We start from the raw sequence: 25,183 nt of genomic DNA, 5'->3' as shown, positions 1-25,183 counted from the left end.
TATTCATTAATTATTATTTATTTATTAAATTTCTACTCAGTAATTTAAAAATCCGCAAGTTGAGCAAGCACCAAAACAGATAATGCTAGCTTTTAAAGTACCAGAAAGCTTTCCTTCACAAAGCACAGCATATCCTTGGAACTGCCTGGTCAACTGCAAATCCTCTGATGTCCACTTTCTTTGCTGGCTACCTTCAGTTGCAGATTTTTTCTTCAGGGCATGATAAATGACTTCAGCAGCTAGGGACCAGTCATTAAAAGCCATTGAGCAGGAATATTCCAAGCACAAGTACCCAGTGAGAAAAAATAAAATAAAATCTGAAGGTGTTAGCATAACAAAAGCTTGAAGTAGTTCTCTTTTTATGTGGAACTGCACAGCTCTGTTAAGGGTACCACCATGCGCATAATTAGGCCATTCATATTCTATTGAAGTCACTGTCAAGGAGCTCTGCCCATGACTTTGTTTGCACACAGTGCTAGACCAAACCATGGTTTAGCACAAACAAGTAAACGTGCAAGCTCCCAGAGAGGAGCTCACAGCTGTTTTGCTCTCTGTTTCACTGCTGTACTGCAGCAAGCTAAGCCAAGATTTGGTTTAGTGTGTTGTCTGAACGCAGGCTCATGTTAGTGGGGTGTTTTATCCCAAAGCAGCGGGGACATATCAGGTTTGGGTGGGGGCTGATTTCAAGGAACAGTTCTCCTTCACATGTCCCCACTTCTCCTGATTTAGGAAGGGGAGCTGTCCAGTTCTGTATTGAGACAAAGAGGCTCATGGGTTTTCAAAACAGGGTGGAATGGAAACATGTTTTATTTGTTTGTTTGCTTGGTTTAAAAAAAATAATGGCAAAAATAGGCATGGCTAGGAAATGGCCGGAAGGATTTTCTTAATCAGAGGTCGCTATTGTTTGCCTTGTTTGCTCTGTGGCTAAGCATTGCATTAAAGATTACAGAGTTAAAGTGTCACCTCTGTCATTGGGCAGCTAGAAACTGAAAGCTAACTCGGTCACTGAGAAGAAGGCAGGCATAATCGGATGGAGGGGGATTAACTGCTCTGTCTGTTACAGCACACAATGAAGTTAGTATCTCCAGAGGAATAAGAGCCAGATGACTTAGAAGTGTGTGTGTGTGTGTGTGTGTTATTTTTCTCTTGCTTTCTGTACTGCAGTGTCTTCAGATGTATCTTGCCCCTGTTGCTTACCAGCATGCAACTACTGCTACAATTACAAAAATAGAAATAAAGCCTACTCTCTCTCCTCAACTGTGCAAAATGCATTTCAAACTAGCTTTTCTTACTGACGTATCACATATGTGGAACTTGGGTCTGCCTGCCAAGTGTGGCACACAAGATTCAGTAGAGTCCCTCATTTAAGGCCTCTGCCAGGCCTGAGCTAGGAGCATGTGTGATGCCTCTGCCCCTCCCTATGGCTTAAAAGCAGGAGGCCAACCAGCATAGGTTACTCAGGGCTTGGGGTGCATGTATGCATGCTAGGACCCTGGTATAGCCAGTGTGGTGTAGTGGTTAAGAGCGGTAGTCTCGTAATCTGGGGAACCGGGTTCGCGTCTCCACTCCTCCACATGCAGCTGCTGGGTGACCTTGGGCCAGTCACACTTCTCTGAAGTCTCTCAGCCCCACTCACCTCACAGAGTGTTTGTTGTGGGGGAGGAAGGGAAAGGAGAATGTTAGCCGCTTTGAGACTCCTTAAAGGGAGTGAAAGGCGGGATATCAAATCCAAACTCCTCTTCTTCTTCATTTCTGAGCCTCAAATAGCATGAAACGCCCTGCAAATCTATGTTGTGTACTATACATAGCTGCTTAAACAGGATAAAACCAAAAGATGGCAATCGCTGAATTTGTACCAGTGTCTTGGACGAAACATCACAAGTGCATTTTGAATAATAAAGTCATTGGTTGTAGCCTATTCTGTCCCCATAAGTCAAGGCCATCAATGTTTTGAACTGCAAGTCCCATCAGCACCAACTGGTATGGCTTGTGGTCAGGGATGATAGGAGTTGGAGTCCTGACAACTACATTGGCTCTCCTTGCAAATTAGACATCTTTACTTAATTGATCATGTCAAACAAGACTGGGAGTTCAGTTTTCAAAATTTCCTTTCTGTCTGAAAGCTTAGGAGAAAGAACCTGTTTTAAATGTACCAGTAAGTGATGGGAGTGGGAGGTTAAATTCCATAGCTATGAATTTATTGACTTTAAACACTGCACTTTCAGTCCCACGTTGAGTTAGCAAGGCATGCTGAAGTCAGTTGAAATCCAAGAGTTTAAAGACACTTAATTCACTACTGGATTGTGGTCTTATTTAAATGTTGGAGAAGAGCCACATGGCAGTAATTTTGAATTCAGGATTGATCTACCTGTTCAGCCTACTATTTGTTGGCATGCTAGCAAATATGGGATTGGAGTGTTAGTATGCATAGTTTTCTGTGTTTACAATGGGGATGAAGGACCTGAACCCCCCCCCCCCCAAATGTTGTTGGACTCCATAAGCCTCAAGTTATGCTCACCTTGGAGGCATTAACAGGGCAGGATGCCTTTTGCAGATGTTCATATCTTGCCTAGAGATGAATTAAGAACTACTTAAGGACTCCAATCTGTGTTAAGCTAGTTTGAAAAACAATGCCTTGAATGGTAATATCTTGTAACAAGCTACAGGAGACACGTGGTTTTGGGATAACATTGTGTGAATACTGATTAAAAGTCCAGCACTGGAAACACTGTGACTGTACAGTAAATAGGAATGTGAACACAGCCTCAGTCAGCATGGTCAGTGGTCAGAGATGATGGGAACTGGGATCCAACATTTTGAGGGTCACAGGCTCCCAGTCCATGATTTACAACAATCAAAGTGTTGACCAGACTATTGGGGGGCTTGTGAGGGTAGAGGATATATGTGTGTGATCATTCTCCCAATGACTTTAAGGAGATCAGATACCCCGATGCTTTAGATTTTAGAGAAACTCACAAATATAGTTAGTAATCAAAACCCTTCTCCTATCTGTATATGGGATTTGATGTGGTTCCCCATTCCTTCCCATGTGCCCCCACAATTCGCTTGGGGGGTGTTGGAAGACACACACCCCCCAGAACATTATATGGGGGGAGGGTGATTGTTCCGTCTGGCAAGATGATATACTTGTTCAGACAAAACATTTGTAATAGTGCGACATGGAATGCCATCCTTTGTTGATAGATGCAGCAGGCATCCAAAAGGATTTTGGGGAAACTGCTTTAATGTTTGCACCTTTAACATTTAACAAAGCCACACACACTATGTAAGTCTCCACGTATGTGTACATGAACAGATTTGTTCTAAACCGAGAAATTACACGCAAATTAGCACAATAATAAATAGGGTCTCCAATGCCTTCCCATTAACAGCTAACCTTTAATCAGCAAGCAGGAAGCCAATTTCAAACTTGAAACATGAGCAAAGGTCACAAGTTAAAGGTCACATCCCATAAACGTGGAACTAATAGACCAGGTACAGCTGAAGGTTGTGGTTAGAAGCAGCTGTCTCTGAGCTACAAGGCTAACTCAAGAGATCAAAGGCAGCTGTTTCACAGCTGGTTGTTTCATGAGCGTCCTGAGGTAATCAAGATATAAGTTATAAGGTCTAAAATCTTCATTGCTCCCATCTTGAGGAATGTTAGTGTTTCCTACAGGTAACAGTGTGTGTAGCATGAAGCAGGGAAAGAAGATATTAACTATGTCAGTTCAAAATAATTTATGCAAGTCATGCATATCGTTAAGGTACTTGTTTTAGGGTGAAACCACAAGGAGATTCTGCCAGGAGATCCATGACCAAAAAAGTGTTACTTCTTTTCTTTTCTTTTTAAAGAAAACTAAATGGGGAACTTGATCAGGGCAATAGCATGAGGACCCTTTCCCTCCCCATCTCCCAAGGAAATAGCCCATGGAGGCAAGGAAAAGAAACAGATCAGTAAAATGACCTGAGGGAGAAATTACACCCCCACCTGCTTCACTTATCTATCTCTATCTATCTATCATCTATCCATTTATTTATTTTATTTTTAAAAATTATATACCACTTAATTAATTGCCCCATAAGGGTGTTCGAGTAATAAAACGCAGAAAAGATTTTAAAAAATGATTAAAATGAGATTTCTGTCAAAATGCTCGCTGGAATTTATTTTAAAAGGTTTTGGGCAGGTGCCAGAAGTTCAGCAGGGAAGGTGACCTGTCTGACCTCAACTAGAAGGAAGGGTTGGGCCTACAATACTGACTGCACAGCTCCTGGTGGATAAGGGCCATAAATCTGAGTAAAACCAGCCCTGGGGCTAGTGGCAGTCAGGGGGGCTAATCTGATCTCCAGCTGCTGGAGGCACTCCTAGGAGCAGGTGAAGCAGTGACAAGGTTGGCAAAGGAGCAGTTTCCAGTGTTTCCACCTTGCAGCCACCTTGCTCCTCTTCTTCCCAGTAAGCTGCAGTGGCGCATAAGATGCTCTGCCAACCGCTACTGCCTGCGGCTATGCTACATTCAGTTAAAATTTGGCCTCAAGCCTTCCAGTTATGGGGAATGAAAAAAAGAAGCCCGAAATAAACTACTGACTGGAGATTTAATATAGAATTCCTGAAATGTTTATTGGTGTTTTTATATAAGTATTCAGTGCCATATTGCCATGTCACACCAGAGAAGAAGCGCAAACGCTTTTATTTATTTATTAGTTTGTTTTCAAAGAGTGCAGGCATTTCTTTTCTGGTTTTTGTTTTGTTTTTGCAGTGGGGGTGGGATTGTTTTATGTTGTCACAATCTGCAATATCCCCGCATTGCTGGAGTCTATTAAGATGACACCGTGGTCAGATCTGTTCGAACTGTTGTGATGAATCCTTGGAGAAGGCTCATGGGGGAAAGAAAGGGAAGCAAGAAAAGAAAATGAGCAAAGCAAGAGCTGTTAAGAGTGAGGATGTTTTCAAAAAGTAGGTCAGAGTTTAACTTTCTTTTAAAACAAAGAGGTCATATTCATGGGACAGTCTCTATCGCCCACCCTCTTCCCCTGGGGTTGAGAAGTGTAACCATCACTTTTGCTTTCAGAGATCATCATGTGTGACATCGCTTAATGTTTTGTTGGTGTGAGGCTTTAAAACTGGACCAGCTTTAACTTGAGTTTGTTGGCCTTCATAACCAAGTAAAGAAGACAACTTCACATCTTCTCAAGGAACTTGTTCCATTGCCTACTTATTGGAGCTACAATGTTCACTCAGTTTATTAGACCAACATGATTTTCTTAACCAGGTGACAATTCTACTAGTTACTGTTTCAGTTAGGGAAAATGCCTAATACAGTGGTACCTCGGGTTAAGTACTTAATTCGTTCTGGAGGTCCGTACTTAACCTGAAACTGTTCTTAACCTGAAGCACCACTTTAGCTAATGGGGCCTCCTGCTGCTGCCGCGCCGCCAGAGCACGATTTCTGTTCTCATCCTGAAGCAAAGTTCTTAACCTGAAGCACTATTTCTGGGTTAGCGGAGTCTGTAACCTGAAGCGTATGTAACCTGAAGTGTATGTAACCCGAGGTACCACTGTTTAGTCAACTTAAAGCTTGCCACCACAGAGTGCCTTACCCATACAGGCACATTCTACTTATTTTAATAGGAAAGTTGCATGCAAAGATGGAGATTTGCATTGTAAAGCGGTTTACAATACTTCGTGTTATGGCTTTGAAACAAAAATTGCATTTGGTTGTAGTGTTTCCTAGGAGAGTTTAACCAACCTGTGCTTCCCCCTGTCTTTTTCCAGTTGGCTGAATATTTATCGTTTTGTAAATCAAAAGTTTAGTATGGACTAAAGGAATAGAGTCCTAGGAGGCTGCTCAGAGGCATCATAAGTAGTCTGCTTTTCGAGTCATCCTGACTTTGAAAAAGAAACATTAAGGTATCATTTACTCCATTGACCTGACTTTCCATAGAAAGAACAGTTAATGAAAGACCCCATTGTGTGTTCATACAGTTAAGTACAGACTACTAGAAAGATTTTATGGACATAGCCATAAAAAGAGCCTGTAGGCCAAAACCGATCTTACAATTACTTTTCTGTTATACAACTGGAAGCACCTGCTCCATTGCAATGCCTTTTGAAAACTATCATTTTTTAAAGTCCTTATCTGTACCCAAGCTACCCCCTGTAATGATCCACTGTATTCCATGTATGTCTATATGTGGGAAGCTATTCAGAATTCCCGTTATTAGCTGTGTTGATATTTGAAATATGCACTTGGATTTCTGTGCTTATTTCACAAAATGAGATAGAAAAGTCAATATAAGGTTGGATGATTGAAGAGCCAATATAACAGTGGGAGAATTAAATACTACAGCTAAGACCACATTCCTGTGGACACTTTATTCACACTGTGGGGTTTTACTTCTGAGTAAACATGCATAGGATTGTCCTGTTAATGGCTCTTCTGTAGTACCAGGAAGCCATGTTCTGATATGTGGGTGGGGCAGGAAATGATGTCACAGAAATGGAATTGTTGGCTTGTTGGAGTGTAAGGTGTTGGATTGTTGGAGTGTAAGGTGAGAATAATCTTTCTGCCATTTATTAGCCATTTTATGATAGGGACCCAAACTCTGTGATTTTTTTTTGGGGGGGGGGATGTAGTGGTAGTGGATTCTTAGAGTAGACCCATTGAAATGAAGGAGAATTGTTAGTCCTTTTGATTTCCGTGGGTGTGCTCTAAGCCTGACTATGTCTGGATCCAACCCAGAATATAGTGCAAGGACATCTGTTGTTTGTCTGAGCTATATTTGAGAAGCAGGGGAGATTTTGTAGCTTCCTACTGCACTTCTTTGTAAATCTGTTCTCACCCTAAATAAGTCTCTTCTGAAGCATGTTGCTTTCTTGTTTGCCTTTATTTGTTTTGACAACTTTGCCAACATGTTATGGCGGTGTCTGGCTTTCTAAGCTTTTAGTAAATCTTGATAGAACTGAAGATGTACAAAGTAAAGCCAAAAGGAGAAGATTACGCAGTTCAGTCAAGGACAAGTACGACAACAACAACCCCAAACTTGCTAGATAAAATAAACTTCAAAAGTGATGATACATTCTGCATTTCATAAACTATTTTAATCTTGTTCCTTAGGGAAGATTACATGGTTCTAGATTAATATAACAAAATTGTGTGCACAACAAAGATTTTCCTTAGCCATTGGATGATGCTTCTGTGATTCATAGGCATGGAACTTGATTGCATAAACACGATTGCCACCTCTATCCTCACTTGAAGGGTGAAATTCATAGCAGCCCCAGTCAAGTGCAAAGAGAGATCTAAGGGATACTGCATACCATATCAGTCCTTCATCAAGCACCTAATATTGAACCATTGATCTGAATGGGATTTAATTGTGACTCATTTATTCTGGCTTGTGCTTGCAGAGAGCAGACAAAGTTTGTCTGTCTGAGGTGTGATGCACACATTCAGCAAAGCACACGGGACAGTCCCCAGCTCAGAGATACTTGAGGGGAATCTTATCTTTGAATACTCTCCCGTGTGAAAATCTTTCTAAATGCTACAATGCATCTCTGGAATGCTGGAAAGGGCAAATTCCGTGCTACAGATTATCTGGAAAGGGATGGAAAAATAAAACTTGCAACTGTAAATCTATGGTGAAACCACTCTTGGAATACTGTATACAGTTCTGATCATGGCAGTGAAGGATATTGTAGAGCTGAGCAAGGCTGGAAAAGGCAGCTGGTATGATCAGAGAGTTGAGTCCTCATTAAGGGTTTTTCAGTTTTAAAAAGAAGCAATCGTGTTCTGTGTGTGTGTGTGTGTGTGTGTGAGAGAGAGAGAGAGAGAGAGAGAGAGAGAGAGAGAGAGAGATGTGTGGTTCTCAAAACAAGAGTGGGCCTTTCCTGCAAGGAAGTTTTTATGACTATATACCAGATATCCTATTTAGTTTTGTAGGAACTTTAATAGGACACATCCCTTCTTCTTGACACTTTTGCTCAGCATTAAGCTCGAAGTACAAGAGAAGTTCCCTGAAAAGGTGATTGATGATAGAAAATACAGCATGTTTGAGGTAATAATAATAATAATAATAAGGCCAACAGAGTTTGAAACATGCTGTTTCCATAGAAGCTTTTTATATTTCACATATAATTTAAATCACACAAGCTATCTGCTCTTTGTTGGAATTGGGGGTGGGGGGAGAGAGGGATGTGTTTGCCCAATAGAGGGGGCCTCTCTTCAGCATGACATAGCACAGGTCAAATGCTTTGGTTCGCAAAAATATCCTGAATCACACAATGGTGTCCTATTAGGATTTCTACCTTCCAGTGTTTAAAGTAGCATGGGGATACCAATGCCCCATCTGACATGAAGGGTTAACATTTTATGTGCATAAAGTATATAGTGGACGCTCAGATTGCGAATGTGATCAGTGCAGCAGGCACGTTCACAACCCGCAGCACCACATCTGTGCATGTGCAAAGCGTGATTTAGTGCTTCTGCGCATGCACAACCGCCAAAACCTGGAAGTAGCCCATTCCAGTACTTCCAGGTTCGGCACGGTGTGCAACCGGAAAACACACAACCTCAAGTGTCTGTAACCTGAGGTATGACTGTAGTGAAATGTATATTGTAGCCTATAAAGGTAAAGGTACCCCTGCCCGTACGGGCCAGCCGTGTCCGACTCTGGGGTTGCGCGCCCATCTCACTTAAGAGGCCGGGGGCCAGCACTGTCCGGAGACACTTCCGGGTCACGTGGCCAGTGTGACGAAGCTGCTCTGGCGAGCCTGCACCAGGGCAGCACACAGAAACGCTGTTTACCTTCCCGCTATAAAGCGGTACCTATTTATCTACTTGCACTTAGGGGTGCTTTCGAACTGCTAGGTGGGCAGGAGCTGGGACCGAAAAACGGGAGCTCACCCCGCCGCGGGGATTCGAACCGCTGACCATGCAATCGGCAAGCCCTAGGCGCTGAGGTTTTACCCACAGCGCCACCCGCGTCCCAATTGTAGCCTATAGCAGATGCTAATGTTCACCTTCCAAAATTAAAGTGTAAGAAATTGTTTCTTCCCCCGTCCCCTAAATTAGACTTTGATTAGTTATTTATTTAATTTCTGGAGATATTTAAATCTGCTAATTCGCCGAAAATTCTTCCCTTGCTGTCTAATATGTAGTTTGAACAAGAAAACTAAAAGCAAATGTTGCTCTCATGCTCTCTCTCTCTGCTATACATTTTTAATGTCTCTATGTCTGATGGTTATTTTTAAAGGTCTGCTCCAGATTCTAAAGTAGCCTTAAAACGGCTGTCAACACATTACGGAATAAACAGAGTTGCTGCTTTCTCAGAAGTCGATAGAAGAAATAGAGCGAAAATGAATACAATTTGTTACAGATCTGGGTAACGGAGTTTGGAGGTGCAAGGGCACCCATAACTGCTAGAGTTAGGGACAGTTAGAAATTAATAAAGGGTAGGATTTAGAGAATATTTGGAGTACCGAAGGGAAGAAATAAATAAACAAAAACCTAAGACCAAACTAGACATTTGCATTAATGAAACTAATGGCATTTTAAAATGATGTAAGTAGCTGTGAGGAAGGAAGCCTGCACAGCCTTGCAAAGGTGGAGGAGTGTTGGGGGTAGGGAAAATTTAATACATTCTCTGCATACCTGGCCTCAAGAAAAACTACCTCTCCGAAGCTTGTTGTTTGCATTTTAAAGCAATGCAATATTGGCGTGCCTCTCATTGTAGAGGCCAATTCATGTGGCCAAAACGCTGTAGTGATGCCTATGGGAAACAAGGGAGCAGAATATGAGCTCTCTCCCCTCCTGTGGTTTCCAGCCTCCCGTATTCCAAAGCTTTGCTGCCTGTCTATCCTACAGAGCTGTGGATAGACAAGGTTGGGTCTGCATAACAGTAATCTTCTCAGATTTGCTTGTGGCTGCTCTGTAGTCCCATGCTGATGTGAAAGATCTACCCTATGTATCAACATAGACATCTGCACTGGCATAGGGACTTCTTGGAGATGAGTAGTCAGTCACTATGCAACAGCTAGTGCTGTGAATCAGACTCTTAAGTACAGTAAGCTTCATCCAGCAGGGTAATATTCAGATGGAATTAACATTCCAGCTGCACTGGAAATTATTTGAATACACATTTGCTGCATTCCAAGGCATTTGTTTTCAGCACAGAGAATAGATGTTTGAATCACATCCACCATGTTTAGAAAGTTTTTGCTTCACCAGCCTTCACTAACCTGATGCACTGCAGATGTTTTAAGCCCCCACCAATCTTGACCTTTGGTCAAGGGAGCTTGTAGACCAAAACAGCTGAGAGCACCAAGTTGGGGAAGGATGGTTTTCTGCCTTAATAAATTGTCTATATTTGAACTTGGTCTAGTAGACAGAGATGCAGAGATGGATACAACACCAACTTCGACTTTGCCTAGGCATCTTCAAGATCTGTGCTCAACGAAGTTTGTAAAACCCAGGTTTCTCTGCAACTGCATGATTAGCACCTTGGTTAGCACCAAACTGCCTCTAACAAGATGCCAATCATCAGACCAGTGTAGGAGTTCTAGGTTTTGTAATAGTTTGGTTGCTTCTTTCCTCTGCGCTGCATCTGTAGGCTGCTCATCTCATCTCCTTTCCATCTGAACATTGTTGGTCTGTTGGACAGAAGCAGAAAACATTTTGTGGAAATGAGCCTGTCATCTGCTACTGTTGGTGGGGCGGGGGTGGGGGAGCGCCATTGTGCTGTAGAGAGGATTACAGCTTCCATCTGCTTCATAATGTAAAAAATGTGGGTAGGCCTCCATGTTCAGAGCTTTGAGTCTCCAATGAATAGTGGCAGTTCAAGGTTTTTGGTATTTGATCTGAAGCATTGCCAGACGTTTGTTTTATCATTTAGTTTTCTTAATAGGCCAGCACCCCTTGCCATGTGAGCAGAAGATTGACTTGTATAACTTTAGCACTATGGTACGTAGAAGGAAGAGCATATTTAAAATGGACATTTAATGGTAGTACTTATGGCACAAATTTTCCATACTCTCTCTTAAGTCATGTACTTCACAATATATCTGTACAGATATGCAGCTGTAGATTAGTTTGAATCGTAACCATGTGCTGGTACTTAGGTTGCAAGGCAAACTTTGCACAATAGTCACGGAAAAGCTTTTATGTCATGCAGCTTTTAAAGAGCACAGGGTCCCCTCCTAGAAATAAGTCTGACAATTGTACCCTCTTCTTACATTTGCAGCATTGTTTTGTTTGCTTGTTGCATTGACATTATGGATTATAGAATGCTTTAGTTCAGGGCTCTATTGTGAAGAACCAGAACCCAGAAATGCAGAACCTGGCATGAGATATTAATGGAATTGGACTCCTTGTCTGCCAGTGACACTCAAATAACATGTAATGGTTCCAGAACCAAGCAGCTAAGCCAAGGACTGCCCCAAACACACTGTATGTCCGCAAGTACATTTGCATGCACACAGATCTAACTGAAAGACCAAAAGTGGAGAAAAAAGGCAACAAAATTTAATGGCTAGAGCATGATCTGGATCAAGACTACAGCAGGGCAATGGGCAAAGAGCTAAAGCTCTATCACTTCTTCCAACTATGATCCCAGTCTGGATCAGGCATGGAGAGTATCACATCTAGCTTTGCCTCTGAGGTGCTGATATTTTGAACTGAGTACAAAATTTCATGTGAAAATCAGGGCTGGGTTAATGTGCTACTAAGGAGGAACACACCTAGGCAAGATCAGAGTAGGAAAATATGTCACCTGATTATTGCTGAACCTTTTTATCTGCATTAGTTGACTAGTTACTTCCTGCTAGGGATGTAAGCAGCCAGCGATTTCTGTCCCTTCCTTGCAATCAGCGCTGTTTCCATTCCACTACTCTTCAGCTTCTGCTAAAATCTATGTCATTCACCTCACTATTCACTATGGCCAAAATGTAATGTAACGAATCATTCATTTCATTATTTCAGTACATCTCAGTGGAAGGGAAACATCAAAAACCATGCAGAAAATAACAATTATTTATGCTGTGCTTGCAGACTAAAGACACAATGAAAAATACCGCTCAAATTGACTTGTGTCATTTGTGTTCCTGACCTCGGACAGACATGCACATTGTGGCAATTTCAGCTCCCATTTCTGTTTCTGACAGAACTCTCTGGCACCCCTGCTTCCTATATTATTTTGCTGGACCCTTAAAGCTTGGAGTCACATGACGCTGTGCAGAGTCACACTGGGGTGTTTGGTTTGGATGGAGTCCAGCCAAAGAGACGAGATAATGGGAGCAGTAATTAGCCGATGGGAACCTTGACACCACACAACCTTGGACCTTGAGTGCAAGGAGAGGTACACAGGAGGCTGCCTTACAGTGAGTCAAACCATTGTTTCACCCAGCTCTTTATTGTCAACACTGAATGGCAGTAACTTCCCAGGGTGTTAGGCAGTAGACCTTCGCAGATGTAACTGTAGGTGCTAAGGAGTGAAGCTGGGATATTCTGTATTATCATGCCTGTGCCCTCACTCTGAGCTTTAGTCCTTCCCCAAGATTGCAAAAGAATTTCCGCTGTTTCTGTCAAGGCCACCACAGCATTTGAACAAAGTATCTTTTTTTCAAAAAAAAGAGTTGTTTCTGGATATGAGAGAGCAGCCTTTTGCGAGGGATGTTAACCTACAGCCAATTTAATGTCTGAAGCAAAACAAATCTTCCGTGACTGTATTGGGAAACCTAACTTGGATTTAAAATAAGGGGCGGGGGGAGGCTTGTAATCATATTTGAAGGATTTTCTAGCTTATGCCAAATCCAACATGGGTTAATTCACTTGACTTAGTTTTCCAATCAGCACAATCTTTTCCTGAGGCCTGGTCAGGAGGTGGTAGATAAATCCATGACTGTGCCTCCCTCACTGACGGCTTTTCGGAAAAACAACAACCGTAAAATCATTGGGTAACTACATTATACAAATAATTTGTAAAAAAAACACCAAAAAAGATTGTATGTCTACTGTCTTGCATTATGCCCCACAAAACTATGTGACAAAGCTACTTTCAAATTAATGTAAATTAATCGGCATAAGGAGATTTGGAGTTAATTTCTATGGACTCTGTTTTCCGCTCCTTTGATTCCTCATCCAGAGCCTTATCATTTGACCTCTTCACCTCAGGAGAGGTTAAGCAGTTGCTGTTTTAACATAACTGTGACTATTTTCTTTCCTTCTTTCTTTTTCCATATCATTTTTATTAGTTTTACAATAATACTTTCCATTGCAATGTCTCCTCTTATATTACACATTTTGGCTTTTTAGGGCCCTGACTTCCTTCAACCCTTCCTTATGATTTTCTGTCTTTCATTTCAAATTTCTGCATTTTCACTATTTAACCATTGCTTTAACATCAAAAACATTAAAACATCACACATTCTTATTCTTATCTGCAGTGGTTTTTCTACCTTTCCTTACAAAGCTTCTTGCAATCCTACCAATGTATTTGATTGAATACAATTGTCTTTCAAATAATTAACAAATTTGGTCCAGTCCTTGATGAACTTTCGGTCTCGCTGTTCTCGGATTCTTCTTAGTTCCTTCCTTCTTGTTCCCAATTAAAGCCATTCTAGATGCTACTGAAGCACAAATATTGTAGCCATGTTGCACCTGTCAAATACTTTGACTTTCTGTGATGGTACTGTTGCACGCCACCCCAAACGCAGAACGGTGAGAGATTCGAAGGGTGCCAGGTCCTTAACCCAGGGTTTGGTTTCCTCATAATGAGTGACAAATACTGTGGTGTCTTTATGATATATGGTTATTTACACTTATATACATTGTGAGCCTGGCATGGAGGGGCTCATAGCATTCACACTCGAAGAGGGACTTGCTTCTTTCATAGCCACAGCCTTGGATCCAAACAGGAATCAGGCATGGCTCTGTCTCTCCCAGCCACCCAACCTGCTGCTTTCTTCTGGATTACACACACAACTCCTCTCTGGCTTTTATCTTTCTAGCTACCTATTTTTAAACATTCCCAAAGGCAGAACTGGGAGCTAGCGCTAGCCATAAAGATCAATGGGAGAAAAATCAAATACCGTATTTTACTGTCGCTAGGGTTAGGTACAAGGGTGACCTTTGCATCCAGCCCCAAAATGAAGAGAAGACGACTTCAACATGGAGGGAAACACCTCTCCCCAAAATGAGCTGACCAGGACTGAGCATGCTCACTGGATACGTAATACTGACTACTGCACGGAGGAGGAAAACCAAGGCGGGATGGAAGGGAGTTGCTCCACCTGCCGAAATATACTCTTCTATTAAAGGTGTAGAATTATTTTATTTCGTTTTATTTTTGCATTGGGCCACCCTATCCTGAAGAAAAATAGATACAACCATGATGACATCTATTTTATTTAACAGGATTTACACACACTTACTAGAACATAACAAAACAAAACAAAAAGCCCTATAAGCAGTTTATAAACAGCATTCTCTGCATAGAAATTAGTTACATTATGTTTGTATGTTCTTCCTTGACTTTTCCTTGGGTTTATTTTTTTGTTATACAGTGGTACCTCAGGTTACATACGCTTCAGGTTACATACGCTTCAGGTTACAGACTCCGCTAACCCAGAAATAGTGCTTCAGGTTAAGAACTTTGCTTCAGGATAAGAACAGAAATCGTGCTGCGGCAGCAGCAGGAGGCCCCATTAGCTAAAGTGGTGCTTCAGGTTAAGAACAGTTTCAGGTTAAGTACGGACCTCCGGAACGAATTAAGTACTTAACCCGAGGTACCACTGTACATTGTGTTATATGAAGTCTTTGGAAATGGTATTTTGATTAAAGCAGCAACACCTCTGTGGAGCTGGGGACTTGTGGTGACTCTGTGGAACCGGGGCACCAAATAGCCGTATCCTTGGGATTTACAAACAAGTCAAAGATCTAACACATCCCACCAAGAAAATAGGTGCCAGACTGCTCTCACACACTGGTGGAGCAGTGCTGACTTCATTGGGAAGGATGCCATTTATTCAAGCACTAACACCCTTCCAAGAGTAGATTCTAGGTCTGTTCTGGCTTACATGGCCTGAAGATGGCCTCAGGCCAAGAAGATTTGGCTGCAAGTCAAGTGGGAATTCCCTTTCAATCAGAGAAAAATAAAATGGGGCTTAGCCAAATCTGTTACATCCATGTCTCTTTTTTTAAATGTTGAAGGCTGTGTTGTCCTGCTTCCTGAAGATCAGATGCTAAGGCCATGTTGAATGGATGGAATAAAGTTTTACACCCCTCTTGGTGCAGCGGCTGTTCCGCTTCAGGCTCGACAGGCTGGGCTGTAAATCCAAGCACTCGTGTTAGAATGAACCAAACAGTATTTTATTGGCAGAGAAGCAGCAGTTTGCTTCACACACTGGAACAGCTTGTCTACAGCTGATGGATCAGACCAGCTGTGTTGGGCTGCTTTGAGTCAGCTCTGTGATGCTCTGGCAGGAACAGACAATCACAAGAGTTTCAGTAAAAATGTGGCTGCATTGTTGTTGTTGTTTGTGTGTGTGTGTGTGTGTGTGTGTGTGTGTGTGTGTGTGTCTATCTAGACACACACACACACACACACACACACCCAACACCAGCCATGCACAAGCAGAATGGACTTCCACCTGCACTAGCGTGTTATACAAGTGGAAGTCAGCTTGCTCAAGATTTGAGTCTGCCATTGCATACGCTCCAGCATTTTTTCAATGAAAATAGGGACGTCCTAAGGAAAAGCGGGACATTCTGGGATCAAATCGGAAACCGGAAAGGCTTCTGTAAATCCAAGACTATCCCTGGAAAACAGGGACACTTGGAAGGTCTGCCCTTGGAAACCACGGCTGAGTTTTCATATTTGCTAATCCACAATCTTTCTTCCTCCTCCTATGCAAATCCTGTAAATGTTGGTCCTTTTTATTGATGGAGTGAGTATGGAGTAAGAATCTCACTAAAGCAGCATCTCTCAAACAGTGGGATGGAACTAGCAGTGAGCTTCGCTTCACCTTCTGGTGGGCCTCAGTGCCAAAGCCTGTTCCGTGCCTCCTCACTTGTTGTAGCCTTTTGTTTGGCCCCAATGGTAACACCAGCAACTCCCCAACTGCTAAGGAAAGGTGGTCAGGAGGGGATGGGAAAGAAGAACTCTGCTTCCTCTGAGGGGAAGGGGTGAGAAGAGGTGTTGGAGGAACTTATAAAGAGAAATACACTAAATATTTCACCTTAGAACAATATACTGGGAATAGAAAGAAAGGGAATGAGAGAAGAAATACGTTATAGAAGAAGTGATCGTAAAAAGAACAGGGAAGAAAGGATCAAATAAACTGGCAGGGGCAGGGAATGGAATACAAGTTCATTGTGGCAAGAGCAGGCAAGAGACTTGCCAGCTGATTATGACTCTGCCTCCATCCACCATTGTTTTGTGACTGGTTGCCATGAGGTAACTGGTGGGCCTCATTAATTTTCAGCCCCCTCAAGAGGATCTTGGGGATCAAAAGTTTGAGAAGCCCTGCACTAAAGCATGTTCACCTACAACTAGTGCTATAATTGTCTTCTGGAGATTGATTACAAATGTGCAGCAGTGCTGTAGTCTATGTACACCCTTGTCATAAGAACTCCCAAGAGATCACTGCTTTGAAACTAAAAATAATGAGTTGTGGCCATAGTAACACATTGGCTTAGAACTGCAAATGTTACGTGATATGAGAAACAGGTATCAGCTATCATCTTAACAACCTATAGTAATATACCTTATAAGAATTGCAAAGCAATATTTGAGACTCACTATCTAGAAGTTGTGGTGTGAATGTGATGGGCAGTGAAATAGTGGGTGGATGCCCTTAGAAGCTCTGAGAACTTTCCAAGATGATTTTGTAGGTAATGAAGCTATTATAAAATGACAAATGATTATAATATGACTATGACACCCACATTAAACGAGGAATCAGTATTACAATAGCCAGCCTATGCCTATGACCCATTACATGCCATGCAGGCGGTCAACACATCTGTGGGCATGTGCAAATGTTTTGTGTGTAAGATTCCTTCCCACTGAGGAAAGATTGTGCACATGAATGTCCAAATGCATGTGCAATCTTTCTGCATTGCACATTACAAATCATTCAATTACAGTAGCAAGGATTTTACAAAGGATTCCATTGGTTTGAAACAAGGCCTGCCAAAAGTGCTTTATCTTGGGTGCAAAATTATGGTCACCTTTTTTCCATTTCCACATTGCAGTGGCGCCTTTTTGCATTTTGCAAATGCTCTTTGTGACTGATAAGTTCTTAGCCTAGATGGAAACCCAACTCTGCTCTACTTAAGACTGAGAAGGTCAAGTCACTAGGTACTTGCATCTGTGGCTACCAGAATGGTTATGACACCGCCAGCTACGCTCATCTGCTGTGCTCTGACAAATATGATTGAGGAACCATCTTGAGAAAACTGAAGAGATTCTCCTGCAACCTGCCATATAAACTGGAATGAGGGGAGAAGTGAAATTAAGAGCAGGCCCCAAACTTTTATGTTAACATATGCACATGACTATTACCTGAGTAGCGACTATCAAGGTCCTGCAGTAATATGCTGATGGAACAAGAAAGCAGCAGTAGTTCTGAATTCATTATTTATGTGTGCACTGCAGACCGTGCTTTGGGGGATAGCATTAATGGTGATACATTTTCAGGCAAACAGAGAAAAAGGCTTTCAGCCAACTTCATACTGAAACCTTGAAGGAATAAAACAGGTCAGAGATGAATATTAAATTAACTCCTGGCTATCTTCCAAAGTGATTTGGCCTACTTAGGAATCAACAAAAATGAAGAAAGCTTTGCTTCTTCACATCCTGATTTCTCCAGGGAGAGCAGAGCTCTCTGCATGGATTACAAACTCAACCCGATTCCGTAAGTCAACAGCTTTGTCTTGTACACGTACACCCACACACAGCGTATGCAGCGGAATAAATAACTGTATCGATTTCACAGACCGTTGGCAATTGCAATGCTCTCTGATACGTAAAGTACATGTTTATAAAGAGGGGAGAGGGAAATTGCAAGGAGGGTCTTTGCAAACTTTTTGCAATAACACACTAACAAGGAAGGGGGCAAAATGTACTTGCTTTTCCTTTTGCACGCAGCCTGTGTTGTTTACCCTGTATTTGGTGAATGGCAAATTCATTGTACTGAGACACTTTCATGCAATTTAGCCGTTATACCATTGTAGTAGAAAAATGTATTCAATATAAATGAATGAAGCACTACACTGCTAACCATGAGGACAGAGAAGGTAAGACAAGTGATGTCCTGTATCAAGCGATGCACATACATGTGTAATTCAGAACTAAGTGAATTGGTGGAAAAGTCCATTTGAAATCCCAATATTTATTGAGCAACAGCTTTATCTCCACTATAGCCTTCCTTGTCCAGTGATAGAGGTGAAGAATAATATAAAGTACAGGACATTGGTTTTGGAATGATGATCAGGAGAAATGGAAGCATCTCATCTACAGAAGCAGCTAATTAGAGTGGTCTCAAGAGATGAGCTTAAAACGTGGTCCATCATACTGTTGGAATGTACAGTCGTACCTCGGAAGTCAAACGGAATCTGTTCTGGAAGTCCGTTTAACTTGCAAAACGTTTGGAAACCAAGGCACAGCTTCCAATTGGCTGCAGGAAGCTCCTGCAGTGAAACAGAAGCAGTGGAAGCAGCGATGGATATTCAGGTTCCAAAAAACGTTCGCAAACCAGAACACTCACTTCCAGGTTTGCGGCGTTTGGGAGCCAAAACATTTGACTCACAAGACATTTGTCAACCAAGGTATGGCTGTATGTATAAAGTCAAGATGTCTCTTGATACAAACATTGGAGAAAATCCTTTCCTACAGCCACTCCAATTATCACTTCAAATTTTACATTTATGACATGGGTAATAATAGTGGGTTGGACAGAGGGGAAAGTATAGTATGATAATGGCTTCACGTGTGTCTCTATCACTTCCTACACATACACCAAAACTCAGGGCTACTCGTAAGTAGAGACTTGTATCCTGTCAGGAGTCTGACCTCTATTGGATATGGTGGATCTGCTTCATAGACTCCACAATATTTTTGGGTCGGACTGTTTTAACCTGCAGGTACAGAAGTATAAGCTTGAAACAAAATGCCATAATTCTTATTACATTGTTATCGCACCTGCCCTCTTAGGTTGCTCCAGGGCTGCAGGCGTGGTTCTCCTCCTCTTCTCTTCATCCCTAAAACAGCCCTGTGAGAGGTGAGAGAGAGTGACTTTGCACATTTTCATTTTTCATCGCTTATTCGCTTGTGACTCTTCCAGGTTGGCAAAGATACTGAAAAGTGTGAAAAAAATACAGTTCCATAAACTGGCCTCTTCTGGCATTTGAAAAGAAATAAGATGTTCTCCCTCCTCCAGTAGTCTGGAGGTCTGTTTATGCAATCCTATCCAAACTGCTGGTTAATTTTGAGATGTGTGCAAATGTGCAGCAGATTGAGGGAGACCGTCAAAGTGACAGGCCCCAGCTCGCTGAGTTGTCCAACTCCTCAAGTTATTTCCCCCACATCTGGATGGCTTGTCTGCAGAGCAATTGCATCCTTGCCATTAACAACACGGAATTAATTCACTGCGGTTTGTTCAGGCACCAAGAGCAAGTATGTTTCCTTTGGTATTTGAGGTCACTTTGAGGGGAAAGCAGACTTGTTGATATTTCAGCCTTTTAAAAATTATTATGACTTCCTAAAGAAAACAAAATGTCAAGCACCTTTTCCCTCTTTCAGCATGGGTTTTTTTTTGGGGGGGGGGTTCTTCTTTAAAATAAAAATGGAGAAGTGGCTAGAAAGATCCTGAAGCCATGCCTAAATAACATTCAGGGCAGGAGGAATTCGTGTGTGTATCTTGTATGTATCTAGATGTACGTTCTACATCTGGGATAGCTAAACTATTTTACCTGGTGATCCAGCAGAGATGATCAACATCTCTTCACCAATATAATAATCTATCTGATGATTGGGGAGGAGGTGGTTTCCACCAACTTCAATGTGTGACTACTTTTATTTATTTTATTTTATTTTTTTGCCACCACTAAAATAAGTGGGGGGCTTGGAAGGGGGCGTAGAAATTTTCTGTGGAGCCTGAACAAGGACTTCCAGCTAGGAAGCAGCCACTCTAGATTTTCATAGATGTTTAAATAAAGTCTGTTGGAAGGCCCCTGCCTTTGTTTCCCTTGATTTCATCTCTTGCATTGACTTATCTTTGTAAGAAATAAAAGAAAAACAGGAGGAAGGGAAAGAGCAGTCTGTGGGGGCTACAATTACAAGCCTTTTAGGAAACTGCATGGCTGTGTAAGCTGCTGATTCCTCTTGTCTGGAGGGCTGAAGTATCTTATCTAGGTCATGTTCTCCAAGCCCGCTGCCTCTGCTACAGCCAGACTTTCTGTTGACTTGGGCTGTCTTAATGCATCAGAGAACCTCTGCTATGCTTCAGTTCCTGTTATGAATCCAAGTTGCACCTCTCAGCTTTTGCTTAGACAACATTTTTTTTTGGCATGTGCTTATCATTTACAAAGGAGAATTCAGATTCTCATTGCGCTTTTCTTACTATAGTACCTATTTCTCTGCTTCTCTGTTTACTTAATAATCATGTCTGATTTGCTGCCTTCGCCCCTCGACACTGTTTCTGCATGTCATAATCCAGTTACTTGACAGCAGAGGTGAGAGATGAATCATAAAGATCAGTTACGTTGCTTTTGTGTGTGTATGTGAGAAACACTATCTTGAAATAAAGGAAATGAGATGGAAGAAAATTTAGGTCAGGGGTGAGAAATCTTGACTCCAGGGCTGCATTCATTCCCTTAGGGGCAATTGGTTTGAAGCCTGGCTCCATGCCACTGTTGGGCGGGACCAAAACCCAAAGTGGGAGGAGCCAGTACTTTCCCCGGTTTCTCTCTGTCTTTCAAACCACATTTTCCCGATGTTTCCTTTCATGATAACTATTGAGTTTTAAGCAATATTTTGCATGACATAAAATATACTTACAGAAAAAGGAGAAACTTAGCACTGATGTGCATGTTAATTGCTTCCAGAATATATATATATATATATGTTTGCATATTTTAACCCACCCAGAACATTACAGAAGTTTTGCATTGTAATTGCCCCACAGTTTCCGTGGAACATGCCACTGCTGCTCATGCGATGAACTTTGGGGTAGTATTTCAGCATACTGTTTTCATGGGTGAATCATAGGGGTCAGAAGCACTTGTGCACATGAAGGGTGTGATTTTATTCGCTGCTGTTTCAAATTCTTTGATATATGCTATTTTATCGCCCCACACCCCCTTTTATTTGCTTTTACTAATGGCAGAAATTTATTATGGAAAGGTGGAGCATAAATCTTTTTAAACAAATAGTGACAGAAGCTTCTGGATTTTTCTTTTAGTCTCCTTCTCTCAGGTAAATTATCTTTTCTTGTACTTCTTAGGAACCTGGGTAATTCTTTCCAGGCCTGTCACTTAAGCAACATCTTTGAAAACACACACACACACACACAGAGAGAGAGAGAGAGAGAGAGAGATTCCAGAGATTCTTTCAGGCCACAAAAGAGTTAAACCTCCCCTCCCCCTTCCACCTCCATGCGACAGAGAGTGAGAGCAGTAGGATTACTGTTCACTCTTCTGATTTACCATTTATGCTGGACGGTGAAGAGATTAGAAAGACCCAGTACTTGGGCTGAACCATGTGCTTGTCTAGAAGGGGAAGCTGGAGGGCGTGCAGATGTTCATAAAAAATCTGTGCCATGCGTGTTTCCTGGAGGGATTTTCCCTCGACCCTCTGGTCTCCCCCCTCACTTCTGCAGGTCAGTTTGCACATATCACTGGGACTCTGAGATCCAGAGAACAGTATGCAGGAGAGGCAAAGCCTGTTGGGCATTGGGAGATTTTCTTAAGAAGCACAACAAAGTGATCAAAAATGGCCCTGGGCTGCTGTCTGCTGAAGAATGCAGGTATATATATTTATATATAAAAATATACTCTTTTTCCTTCTAGACCGGGTTTCTGTGTAACCGGGAGATAATAAAGCACGCTCGCTCTCTCTCTCTCTCCCCCCCCCCCCCAACTCCTCCATGCAAAACTCATTCGCTAAGTAAAGATGTGGGAATGTGTGTTGTATTCTAGCAGTTTGTTTGTTTACAAAATGTATTTGCTGCTTGAGAGCAGACGTTAGCAATAAATAAATAAAAAACCATAAAGATTAAAGCAGAATAAAATTAACCTCAGTATAAAACAAACAAAACAAAAATCACCAGCAGCAAAACATTTATACAGCAGGACCAAAAGCATGAGGGTGTTGTAACATTATAATACCTGGAAGAATAAAAAGGTGGTCACCCAATGCCAAAAAGGTGAGTACCAGGTGACCCTCCTTGGGTTACACAAAGAAAGTGTAACTTATATATCAGCAACAGGCATAAACGTGGTTAAAAGGTTTAACACAATTTTTTGACTTTGCTTTTTGCAAGTTGGTGTATATTCTCAGCCAATTAGCAATAAATATAATTTTCTGTTGTGACTTTTACTTAATAGATTCTCCAGTTGTATAGATGATAGATAGATAGATAGATTAGATCGATGATAGATAGATATAGATAGATAGATGATAGATAGATAGATAGATAGATAGATAGATAGATAGATAGATAGATAGAGATAGATGATATAGACATTCTGAGGACCTCTGTTGCTTCTTTGTAGCTGACTTGTACATTCAAGGCAATCTTGGTTTTAACTGAAAGGCATTAGTGATTGATTGATTGATTGATTGATTGACTAATGCAGCAATCGGTTCAAAACTCTTGAACAAAAATGATAATTATGCATTTATCTATTGAGCATTGGTCACTTTTAATTTAAAGAATCAGAGCATTTCAAAAGGCACTATGAGAAAGTTAACAAAACATTCCATTAAAAGATAAAATCCATTTAATATATGGCAAAAGAACCACAGCAGCATTAATAATTATAAAAGGCTCTGCTGATTAAAAAAACAACAACGCCAAAGTCTTCACTTTTGGGTGAAGCTAAAGCACGAAGGTGTCTTAGTGAGTCTTCTAGAACAGAGTCCCAAAAGGTGAGTACCACTGAAAATATGCTCTGCCCCACATCACTTTTGAAATTATTTTACAGAGTGGCTAGTTGCTTCAATTAATTTGAAGGATTTCACAAAAGTTTATATAAAACAGCTCAACTGTGAACTCATCTACTACTTTAAAAATAACGTCCCTGTGAGAGAAACAAATCTAATAGATATTTAGATTTGCTAATAGATACTTAGGGGGGAAATCAAGGAGATATTAGAAGTGGCATTTATATTATTGCTTGAGATAACGCTACTAAAAAGAAATGGCTCCCCCTTCCACTTCACCTCAAGAAAGCCATTCCCCAGATATTGCTAAATGAGTCACATTTTTAAAATGCAACCTGTGTTGTATGGCTGTACAGCAGGTTCAAAAACTTATTTGCTTGCTTCTGTCCTTCTCAGACCCCTTGAGCGGAATTCCTAATGCGTGGCCTTGGAATGTTTTCCTGCCTCTTTAATGACTTTGTCAAAGGGAAATATTCAACAAGTAAAAATTTGTCCTTAGCCTCAACAGGGAGAGGAGCTGTACCTACCAAGCTCTATAGCTAGAGGTTTTAAAAAGAAAAATGGTTTGCATTACAATATTCTGGTCACAATGGATGCAAGCCAAAAGACCTATTGTGGCATTCCAAAGAGGGAACAAGCGAACTAGCTCCAGCCCCAGCCCTATTACCTTCTGCGTGTACCAATCTGCAGTAGGAAGCTTAGGATAAGCAGTGAAGCCTCTGGTTTGGAAACCTGATTTCCCAGGGTTCCAAAGCACATGAGAGGCTCCACAAGCACAGGAGACTTCCTCACTGCAGAAGGTGCCCTTCAACCTGCAGGTGCCAATGAGTGTGGTGGCAGAGTTTAGCATGCCTCTGAAAAGTCACCCTTCCTTGCCTATTTAAGCCCAAAATGGAACACATGATTAGGGCCATTATAGATGGCCATTACATCTGAACCTGCTTGCCATTCAAACCAGGGTTGATCCAGGGTTTACAATCATGGTTTGGAGGGCAAACCATAGTTGTGGTTCAGATATAATGGCGAATGCGTGGGTGAGCTTTGGAACTAAGCCTTGGCATGAATCAACCCTCTGAGCTCACCCCTGTTTATTAACACAGGAATTGCTTCCATGGTTATGGAAATACAAGACAACCCCTGCACCTTGAGATGTGATCTGCTATGTCTAATTCAGAAAATGTTTAATTTTTAAACATGTTGATAGTCTCATTGATTTGAGATTTATTTTTTTTAATACAATAAATTCAATCTACTGTGCAATCCGAAGCCTGTCTCAGCAGAAGTAAGTCAAATTCAGTGGGAATTTACTCCCAGGTCAGTGTGTATAGGATTGCAGTCATAGTCACATACAAACCATTATGCTCAACCTTAAATTTATGCCATTTTAAGCTTAGAGTGTTTTTCCGTGGACAGTGCTGCCTGCACTACCAGGGTGACCTCCTGCTGACCTGAAACTGACCTGGTTTAGCAGCCTTTGATGAAAACAGTGTGCCTGGTACCTTGGAGCTGAATGTGTACAGCCATAAGGGATTTTTAGAGTGGGGTTACAACTCGTGTCAGGGTGACCTTTTCCGAACCCATCCTATGGGGGGGGGGGGGAAATACAGTCAAAAGTAGTATCAGGCCAAACCCCATCTGCCTTGGTTATAGGTTATCTTTTCACATGTGTGGTCTGAACTTTGATGACACCTTAGATTAGAAGAGTTGGTTCTTCAGATCTCAGGTGTTGGTCCCTTTGACAGCCAACCATAAAGCAAGTTGCATGCTTTTGTGAATTCTGTTGAATCATCTGAATAATAGCATTAAACAACTCTTGATGCCAGCTCAGTGTCCTAGACTCTGATTCATAAGCTCTGCTTTCAAGAACAAGAAACCAAATGAATGTTTATTATTTCCTTAATTGCTGGGTGCAAGGTGCAACATTAGATTGGACTAATGACTTTTTTTCTTGCTTCTTAAAAAGAACTATTCTGGCTTTACTGTGTTGTAACTGGACTTTTCCATAGGTGACCCACTAAACAGGACC

The 25,183-nt window shown here is 41.6% G+C and overlaps 1 protein-coding gene across 3 annotated transcripts in view; it reads left to right on the top strand.

Moving 5' to 3' along the window:
• Positions 1-25,183, top strand: part of NHS (NHS actin remodeling regulator) — a 235,937-nt gene that overhangs the window by 149,833 nt on the left and 60,921 nt on the right. The window contains exon 1 of one of the 3 annotated variants that reach the window (XM_028727594.2): positions 21,670-22,018. The exons of the other annotated variants lie outside the window; for them this stretch is intronic. Within the exon in view, the coding sequence (XP_028583427.2) occupies positions 21,985-22,018 (34 nt within the window). The 5' untranslated portion in view covers positions 21,670-21,984. Of the gene's footprint in view, positions 1-21,669; positions 22,019-25,183 lie in introns of those variants that run through there. 3 annotated transcript variants of the gene reach the window in all.

Source organism: Podarcis muralis, chromosome 4 (genome assembly GCF_964188315.1).
Source record: "Podarcis muralis chromosome 4, rPodMur119.hap1.1, whole genome shotgun sequence".
NCBI lineage: Eukaryota > Metazoa > Chordata > Lepidosauria > Squamata > Lacertidae > Podarcis > Podarcis muralis.
This window is presented reverse-complemented; position numbering and strand designations above follow the sequence as displayed.